Source organism: Harpia harpyja, assembly GCF_026419915.1.
Source record: "Harpia harpyja isolate bHarHar1 chromosome 23 unlocalized genomic scaffold, bHarHar1 primary haplotype SUPER_23_unloc_8, whole genome shotgun sequence".
Taxonomy (NCBI): domain Eukaryota; kingdom Metazoa; phylum Chordata; class Aves; order Accipitriformes; family Accipitridae; genus Harpia; species Harpia harpyja.
In genome coordinates this window covers 20,405-29,199 of record NW_026293170.1, presented here as the reverse complement: position 1 = coordinate 29,199, position 8,795 = coordinate 20,405, and the positions used below count along the sequence as shown (strand labels likewise).

The 8,795-nt window shown below is 57.2% G+C and overlaps 1 protein-coding gene across 1 annotated transcript; it reads left to right on the top strand.

Moving 5' to 3' along the window:
* Positions 1–3,393: 3,393 nt before the first annotated feature.
* LOC128137958 (T-cell activation Rho GTPase-activating protein-like) lies at positions 3,394–8,519 on the top strand. Its single transcript, XM_052779217.1, has 7 exons — positions 3,394–3,594; positions 3,827–3,988; positions 4,073–4,182; positions 4,529–4,724; positions 4,952–5,069; positions 8,082–8,356; positions 8,475–8,519. The coding sequence occupies exons 1-7, from the start codon at positions 3,445–3,447 to the stop codon at positions 8,517–8,519; spliced, it is 1,056 nt and encodes a 351-aa protein (XP_052635177.1). The 5' UTR covers positions 3,394–3,444.
* The last annotated feature ends 276 nt before the right edge of the window (positions 8,520–8,795 follow it).

The window sequence follows — 8,795 nt, the reverse complement described above, 5'->3', positions numbered from 1 at the left end:
CATTGTAGCAGTCAAGATGGAATACGCCTTTCTCGCGTACCTTTTCTTTTTTGAACGTGGTGAATTCAATCTGCTGATCAATAGCCCACTGAGTTCAATAGACACCTTGGATTTTTATCCTTCGGCTCAAGAGCTAGACGCAACCTTCTGTCGTTGGTGTTAGCACAATTAATGCAGATAATCTGCTATCTTCTACCTCATAATCTAGGCTACGTACTGTCTAACGATCCGTGTGAGAGTACAACCGGATCCAATGTTACACACAACATCAGCACTGTGAAAAGCTGTGACATTCCCATGAAAAGCGAGACATTTTGAACACCTTTTAATAGCTTGCAGGAATACCAAGGGGAAGCACTGTTTAAATAATACCAAAACCAATATGGATTTTCCCCCTAAATTTCTAAACCTACTGTGACAAGCGATGGCCTATCAAAGTGCATATCTGCACCCCCTGCGCTGTACCACGCGGGACCTGTTCACATTCCCTGGTCTGGGAGATGGGGCAGAGTGGACCCTCAGGCAGCTTGCAGGTGGCACACAACCGGGAGGAGAGGCTCACGCGCCGGAGGGTCCTGCTGTCAATGAGGGGCATCTCGACAGGCTGGAGAAAGGGGCTGACAGGAACCTCGTGTAGTTCAACAAGGGGAAGAGCAGAGTCCTGGAGACCTGGGGACGAACAAGCCCTTGCACCAGTAACTGCTGGGGGACACCCAGCTGGAAAGCAGCTGTGCAGACACCTGGGGTCATGGTGGACGCCAAGTTGACCGATTTAGAGCCAGAAAAGTGCCCTTGGGGCGAAGGCGGCTAACTGCATCCTGGGCATCCCTGCAGCAGGGAAAGCATTGGCAACAGGCGGAGGTAGGTGGTCCTTCCCCTCTGCTGTGTCCATCCAGCCCTGGGCTCCCCAGTGCCAGGCAGAGCCGGCCATACTGGAGAGAACTCTCGCCCCAGTGCCCCTCCCACTTTCCGTTGGGCTCGGAATGTTGGTCAGTTGGAGCCCACAGCCACCAGAGACAGCAGCACGGAGCTGTGCTGGCACGGGGGAGCGCTGGGAGGAGGCAGGATCTGGCCGAGCAGCACCGAGCCGGCACCGGCACCTCGCTTCCCATCCCCGCTGTCGCCGACTGGCCCGTGTCCTCGGTCCACAGCGAGGGTCCTCCTCTCCCGGGCAGGATGGGCCAGGCCAACTGCTGCTGCGGCTCCAGGTGGGCTCTCCCTGTGCCTCGGGGACACGCGGGCACGGCCGGGACCCACAGCGGCGGCCTTTCTCATGCCCGCCACTCTCTGCTCTGCAGGGAGGCTCTCACCGACGCCGAGCCGGTGCTGAGCGTGGACGTGCAGCTGACCCGGGGCCGCAAGAGGAGCGAGAGACGCCTTCTCCTCCTCCAGGAGGAAGTGGTGATTGCCAAGTTGCAGTAAGACCCTCAGAGCCCAGCTGCCTTTCCCCCATCCCTGGCCCTGGCACCAGGGCAGGGACACCCCGGCACCAGCCCCCGGCCCCGGGACCTTGGTGCTGGATGCACCCATCGATGTCCGTCCCAAGGGCAGGTGGGGGACGGGGCTCTGCCCGGGGGGACCCCCAGGAGGCCACCTCCAGCTCACCGGTGGCCTGCCTCTCCTCTCTGCAGACGTGGCACCACCCTGCGCCCACAGCTCCGCCTGGCCCTGGACCAGCTGTGGGTGCTGAGCGGCGGAAAGGAGGCAGCGGGGGAGGAAAAAGAGGAGGAGGAAGGCAGCGCTGAGGAAAGGACCTCCATCATCCTCATCTGGCCCACCGGCTCCTGCGTTGCCGCTTTCGGGTGAGTCATGGTGCCACGTCCCGTGGCCGGGCAGGAGAGGTTCCCAACCATGCCCACGCCATCCTGTGAACGGCCTCTGCCCTGCGTGCAGGGAGCGGGAAGCACGCCGGCAGGGAGGGATGGGGGCATTGCCAGGTCCTGCATCCCCTGGTGCCCTTCGGGTCCCCAGAAGAGAAGGGCAAAAGCAGCTGCTCTGGCAGGACACGGGGAGCCAGGGCTTGGGCAGCGTCTCTGTCCTGCCCCGCGGGGCTTCGTCCTGCCCCTGTGTCCTTCCCCACAGGGCAGGGCTGCGCAGGCGCCCGCCTCTGCCCACGGGCTGGGGGGCAGCGGGGCCTGACGCTGGTTCTCCTCTCTTTCTGCAGCTCCCAGGCACTGAAGGAGCTGTGGGTGGGCACACTGCTGGGGTAAGCTGGGGGGGATGCTCCAAGCGCAGCCAGACGGGGGGAACACGGCTCCCCAGCTGGGGAGAGGTGCCCTCGCGGCTGCGGGCAGCTCTCGGGCAGAGCTGCGTCACAGGAGAGAAGGGGCAGCTTGGGACTCAGCCAGCTCTCTCCCTGTCCCTTCCCGGTGCACAGGACACCAGGAGGAGCAAAGAGAGCCCGCGTGACCCGTCTCCCCTCCCTCAGACCCCTGGAGAAGGAGCTGAGCCGCCGCCACGCTGTGAGTGTCTCTCCGGTCTGGGCTCTGTCCCCGAGCCCTGGTCCTCCAGCCGAGTGGCAAAGGCATCGCTGCTCACCTTCCTCCGCTCCTTCTCTCTTGCCCAGGGGAGGACGTTCAGCGCCAGGAGCCTGGAGAGGCTGGTGGAGGGCCAGGCAGAGGTGAGAATGGCTGCCTTTCACCCGCCTCTGGCTGTGCCAGCGTCTGCAGCCAGCGGGGTGAGCTTGTGCGGCAGGGATGGAGGGAAGAGTGGTGCCACGGTGCCACTCGGGGAGTGTAGAGGGTTGGGGAGGCACCGGGAATGCCGGCACATCCTCGCTGGCGGCACTGGAGGGAAGCCTGCCGTGTGGGGCAGAGAGCCCGGGAGGGCAGAGGGTCCCAGCTCTGCCGCGCTCAGGCTGCTGGTGCTGGGCGGCAGCTCGCCGGTGGCCCTTTCTGCTGCGGGGCTGCTCTCTAAGCGCAGCCTGCTTCTTGCAGGATCATCCCAAGCAAGGGCCACCGACAGCCCCATCTATCAAAGCGGGGGGACTTTGCCGCTCACCAGGTGAGTTCTGGAAAGAAACGCATTGTCCTGCAAACGGTTGAGCTGTGCTCACTTGTCCCTTGAGTGTCACCACGCAGGTGCGGCACCCCAAGGGAGGACGTCACCTGGACGAGCAAGGACCCCCGCTGGGCAGCAGCCGCTGGACGTGGTTCTGTGGGGATCCAGAGCCTCTCCTGCTGCCCACAGCTTGGAGGAGGGCAGGGCGAGGGCTGGGACAGGTTGTCCCGGTGGCACGCCGGCTCTCAGGAGCCTCCGAGCTGGAGCCGCTGAGCTGGAGCTGTGGTTCCAGCTGCTGGCTCCCTGCCCATCCTGCCGCACCGCTCAGCACCGTGCTGCAGGCAGGGCAGGCTGCGGGAGTGCTGGCCCGGCTGTCTCCGTTGACGCGCTCTTGCTCCGTTTTCCTTTTCAGAAGGAGGGAACAGCAGCAGCAGCAGGAGGAGGATGGGGCTGCCCTGGCCCTTTGCTCTGCGGAGGACCCCGGCCGCTGCCCAGGCGCCAGGGCAGGCGGGCTCCGGCTGCGGCAGGGCGCTCTTTGGACAGCCCCTGGCAGCCCTCTGCGGGGAGGACGGCTCCCTGCCCCAGCCCATCCAGGTAAGCCAGCCTGGGCACGGGGTCCCCAGCCCTCCCTCCAGCTGCTCCAGAGGGGAGGTGGGTGTCCCCAGGAGCTCCGGGGATGGGGGATTGGGCCCTTCACCCCCAGAAGACGCTTCTGGTGCCAGCCCCTTTGGGGGGGACAAGGAGCAGGGTCTGGGGCAGTGCTTTGGTCACTGCTGTTGGAAGGCAGCTTCTCAGCCAAGCAACTGTCCTCCTGCCCCTCCTGCAGGAGATGCTGGCTGCCCTGCACAAGGAAGGACCGTCGACGGAAGGGGTATTCCGAAGAGCTGCCAGCGGGACAGAGTTTCGTGAGCTGCGGGAGGCCCTGGACCACGGTGCGCATGTCGACCTGGGCAGCCAGCCTGCGCTGCTGCTGGCCGTCATCTTGAAGGTGAGCGCTTCTGACCTGCAGCTGGAAGAGCTCCTGCCTGGCCTGGAGTGTTCAGAGGCTCACCTGGAGCCCCTGGCATTGCAGGACTTCCTCCGAAGCATCCCCGCCAAGCTCCTGGTGACAGACCTCTACGAGGACTGGATGGCAGCGATGCAGAAGAGCAGCAAGGAGGAGAAGGTTGAAGAGCTGAAAGCGTAAGCGTGGGCAGCAGCCTGCCTGTTGAGGAGGGACTGGTAGAGGCCTGGGACTTGCCTGAAAAGGGGCGGTCTCCTTAAAAAGCTGGGTCTTCTGACAGCTTGCTTTTGCTGGGGTGGGCTTAGATTGCGGGGGAAAGGGCATGGACAGGGAGCCTGCCCTTGCCTGGGCTCGGGTGAAATGAGGAGCTGGGAAGCAACGCCGTGCTTCCTTCCTGAAGCGCAGGAGCACTGACCGCTGGCTCAGAGCACCTGGAAAGCTGCGCAACCCACCTGCGTTGGGCAAGCTTCGGGGACGGCTGTGGGCAACATCGGCTCCGTTAACGTTGAGTTCCTGTTCCCTCAGGGTGGCCGAGAAGTTGCCTGGAGCCAATCTCCTCCTCCTCAAGCGGCTGCTGGCCCTCCTCCAGCACATTGGCCACAACGCCTCCAGCAGCAGAATGACCGCCAGCAACCTGGCCATCTGCCTTGGGCCAAATCTGCTGAGCCCACCTAACGAGGACCTGCTCCCCCTCGAGGCCATGCTGGCCGTGACCGAGAAGGTGCGCTGGACTGAGCGGCCGGCTGCAGCCTTGCCGGCCCATGCGAGCTTGGCTGCTCAGAGGTCCCTGGCTGCCTCCTCTCTTGAGCAAATGCTGGTGGGGTGGCTGCCTGCGAGAGCAGCCCCACAACCACAGCCACCTGTGCAGAGGCAAGGGTCGGGAGCAGGAAAGGCTGCGTGATACATTTTCAGGCACCTGGGTTGAGACCGAGGGTTTGATGTGTGCAGGTGAACGTGCTGGTGGCGTTTCTCATTGAAAACTGCGGTGACATCTTTGTGGAGGAGATGGCTGGCCGCTCCTGTCCATCAGCCGGGGAGTTGCCAGCACCCATGGATGGAGCCACAGGTACGAGGAGGAACTGAGGGCTGTCACAGCCTGGGGCTTGGGGTACCAGAAACCTCAACGTTGAGAAGACAGCTGGTGTAGGGCTTTGGGTGGGTTTTGCTTTAGGTGTGCTTTACGTCCAAGGAGTCCCGCTGCATTTGTTTTTCTAAATAATGATAGTAATAATGGTACTAATGTCTTTTGTATAATTAGCAACTGTTGTCACCTCCCTAGTGTCTCATTTTGCAGGTTTTCTATGAATTCCCTGACCAGCCTCAGGCCCCAGCTGCGACCTCTGTGGGACTCTGCATTGAACCTGCTCTGTTGTGAAAACTGAGTGTTTTTTCTTACTGTTTCCTGTTCTGATTATTGGTCCCTGGGAAAGGCTGCTGCTGGTCTTTCTTGTGAGCGCTTAGTAGATATTCTGGTCTCCTTTATCAAATGGACAAGTAGTCCAAAGCAATTGTCCCCATCCCCCTGGCATGTGTTATTCACAGCCAGGAATTCTGAAAGAGCTGTATTTGCAGTTCTTCAGTTTCAAGATATCATATGCAAGTCCAGCATTGTTTCTAAGTCGTTTATCTTGTTCTCAGGAAGTGAGGTGCAATGCAAAAATGTCCTTTAAAGTTGGTTAAAGAAAGTCCAGTCACCAAATATTCACCAGATTTTATAATACCTCTGTTACAGGTAAAGAAGTAAACAAGGGCAGTGATGAGCTTGTAAGTTGCGTGTGTGGTTTTGTTTTGTGTGTTGGGTTTTTTTTTTTGAAAAGTGATATTCCAAGTAGTCTGGAGAAGCAGAATATATATCTAGGCAATGCTATAGTTGTCCTGTTTCAGGGTGTCAGGCAGGCAGTGTAAGGTGGGAGTGAATTCTCACCTAGAACCATCCAAGTTGAGGGAAACCTTCCTGTCAATTCCAGTGGACTTTGAATGAAGTCCTGCCTGAGGACGCGAGAGCCGTGCTGGCTTCAGTTAAATGTGTTTTTGGCAAGTCTGAGCTGAGCTGTCAAATGGTTTCTTCACTGTGAGAGTCTGTATGAGGTCAATATTGCCGAATAATTAAGTAGTTTCCTAAGTGCTGTACGTGTCGAAAACAACAAAGTTAAGCTTCTTTGGGAAGTTGTTGTTTAGTGAGATCTCAGGGTGGGTTTGTTTTCAATACAGGTAAGTGTCTGAAGATGGAGTGAATTAGTGAAGGTGTCCTGTCCAAATTCCCCCAGAGAAAATCCCGCTCTCTCTGCTAGCATTACGTTCCTAGGCCCTCCTCAAAAACTGGAGCAAATAGGATGTCCTGGGAAGCAGTAGTTCTTGTTTAAAACTGTTGAGCATAATTCTCTGGATGGCCTCTCAGTGCTTACCTTCTGTTTGAATAAGGCAGCTAATCTTTTATTCCTGAGTCATTTTTTGTTTTTTTTTGTTGTATAAGCCTGGACAATGTTGCGAAATACGGATGTATATTAAGTCTGACTTTTGTTCTAAAATAGAAAAGTCAAAATCAAATTTTATCAATACCAAGTTTGCAATGTTTTGAAGGTCAAGAGAAGAAAAGAAGTGTCAGAAAGTGCTGCAGTGGAAGAAACGGTGAAGAGGAGAAGAGTGGAAGTCAGAGCGGAGGCCTCATGCCCACAGTCGGGTATGGGCAGGTCAGTTGACTACAGAATAGTCTTCCGGGGCACATATCAATGTTTTTGATGTCTCTTGCACCTTCCTCATATTTCATTCCTGTGTAGCCCTTTGGCCCATTTGTCTTCTTCCTTCTCTTCCATAGGTGACAGAATCTAAGCAGCATTGCCCACGTTTGGAGAAAAGTTCTCCTGTGCTTTCAGGTTCCCATGCCATTAACTAGAGCTCTTCCCGTCTAACTCCTTTGTGTTAACGTTACCTGCAGAATCACAGCGGGATGAGAACTGGGCAGCTCGACAAAGCGGTGCACTGGCTTGCACAGCTGAGGCAGGGATGACAAGGGAGGAACTGGGAACAGTTTTCTAGCTGCCTCCCAGCCTGTTCCTCTGAGTCGGCTGATGACTGCTGCCTCTCGGCTTGAGGCAGAGATCTCTGTCTGTGGCTTTCACAGAAGCATTGAGGTTTTGGGGACCTTTGATATCATCGAGTCCAACGCCTCCTGCTCAAGCAGGGTCACCCAGAGCAGGTTGCCCAGGACGTGTCCCCTCAGGTTTTGAGTGGGCTCCAAGGGTGGAGACACCACAACTTCTGTGGGCAACCGGTTGCAGTGCTTGACCACAGTTGCAGTCAGAAAGTTTTTTCTTGTGTTCAGCTTTAATTTCATGTTTTGCGGTTTGTGCCCTTTGCCTCTTGTCCTGCCAGAAGGCGCTGCTGAGGAGAGCCCGGCTCCCTCTTCTTCATTCCCTCCCATCAGGTGTACATTGGTAAGAGCCCCCTGAGCCTTCTCCAGGCTGAACGGTCCCAGCTCTCCCAGCCTTTCCACATATGAAGAGTGTTCCAGTCCCTTCATCATCTTTGTGGCCCTTTGCTGGGCTCACCCTAGTGAGTCCCAGTCTTGTCCTGGGGAGTCCGGTCTGGACGGAACACACAGGCTGGCCTCAGCAGCCCTGAGCAGAGGGGAAATGCCCCCCCCAGGCCTTGCTTTCTCATTCAGTGCTGTCTGTAGGTACATGCAGAAATTTGCATGTCTGAGCAGCCTCTCAGGCTGTTGTTGCTGGAAGCAGAGCCCGGGCCTAGGACGGCAGGCTCTTATGGTGGCCTTCATCCCCTCTTGGCCAGGTTCTGCGAGCCCTCCCCTGGGAAGGGACGATCTGTCTCTTCTCCTCCTTTCCTACCATGGTTGTCTTTAGCCCTCCTTCCCTGTTCCCTCTCTCTCTATCCCCAAGAGTTTCCAGTGTTTCCCTCCCCTCTGGTGTCTTCTTTAGCCACGATTGCTCGAACGGCAGGCAGAGGATGTGCCGAGGGTGTGTGGTATGGTGTCCCCTCACATCTCATTTCTCCGCTGTGTAGTTCGAGGTGTCACTTGTTCAGCTGCTGCTGCTCATTAAATACAAATCTCCATTGGCAGGAGCAGTTACAGGGTCGTGGATCTTGGACCAAGATCCTCAAAACCCCCTAGCTGTGCGAGGTTTCCGTGCCGCCCGTGCACTGCCTTTGTGTCCTGACGCTCTGTTTCTCCAGGAATGTCGGTATTTGCATGGGGAGTTTCAAGGACCTGCCTGTGGACGCGACGGCCCCTACACGCCTGACGTGTTCTTCTGGTGCTGCATCCTCTTCTTCGCCACCTTTGCCCTGTCAAGCTTCTTGAAGAAGTTTAAAACCAGCCGCTACTTTCCAACCAGAGTAGGTAGAAGATGGTGGCCAGCGTCCATCTCCATACTCGTTTCCCAAAATGGCTTTCCTGGAGTACTAAGCAGTATTTGCCACCCCTTGGTCAAGCTGGGAAACGTTGGCCTTGCAGGCCAAGCTCTCCAAGAGCTTGGATGTCCCGCACTCATTTCCATGAGTGCAAGATCATCGTAGCATTTCCCACCTGCCTCGCGACCTGCCCCAGACTGATGGTTTTTGGGTTTAATTTTTTTTTTCCCCTCAGGTAGTAGGAAGTCAGGTTTCCCAAAGTTTTGGGGTTTGGGGTTGTGGGTTTTTTTTTTTTCCCTACCTTCTGTGCATTATGCGCTCGAGCGGAAAGTAGATTCAAATGAGCAGCTTCCTTTTGAGGAATGAAGGATGCCTCAGTGCCTTGTTGCCACTGTAGCTGTGAGTGTAGTTGTAGTGGCAGACA

What these genes read in the sequence shown, in the direction of transcription:
- LOC128137958 (XM_052779217.1), top strand. Translation starts at nt 3,445, where the DNA reads ATGGGGCTGCCCTGGCCCTTTGCTCTGCGGAGGACCCCGGCCGCTGCC. An exon ending in CCCTGCCCCAGCCCATCCAG is followed by an intron (nt 3,595 to 3,826) that starts GTAAGCCAGCCT and finishes CCCCTCCTGCAG; the next exon opens with GAGATGCTGGCTGCCCTGCA. An exon ending in ACCCATGGATGGAGCCACAG is followed by an intron (nt 5,070 to 8,081) that starts GTACGAGGAGGA and finishes CTCCATTGGCAG; the next exon opens with GAGCAGTTACAGGGTCGTGG.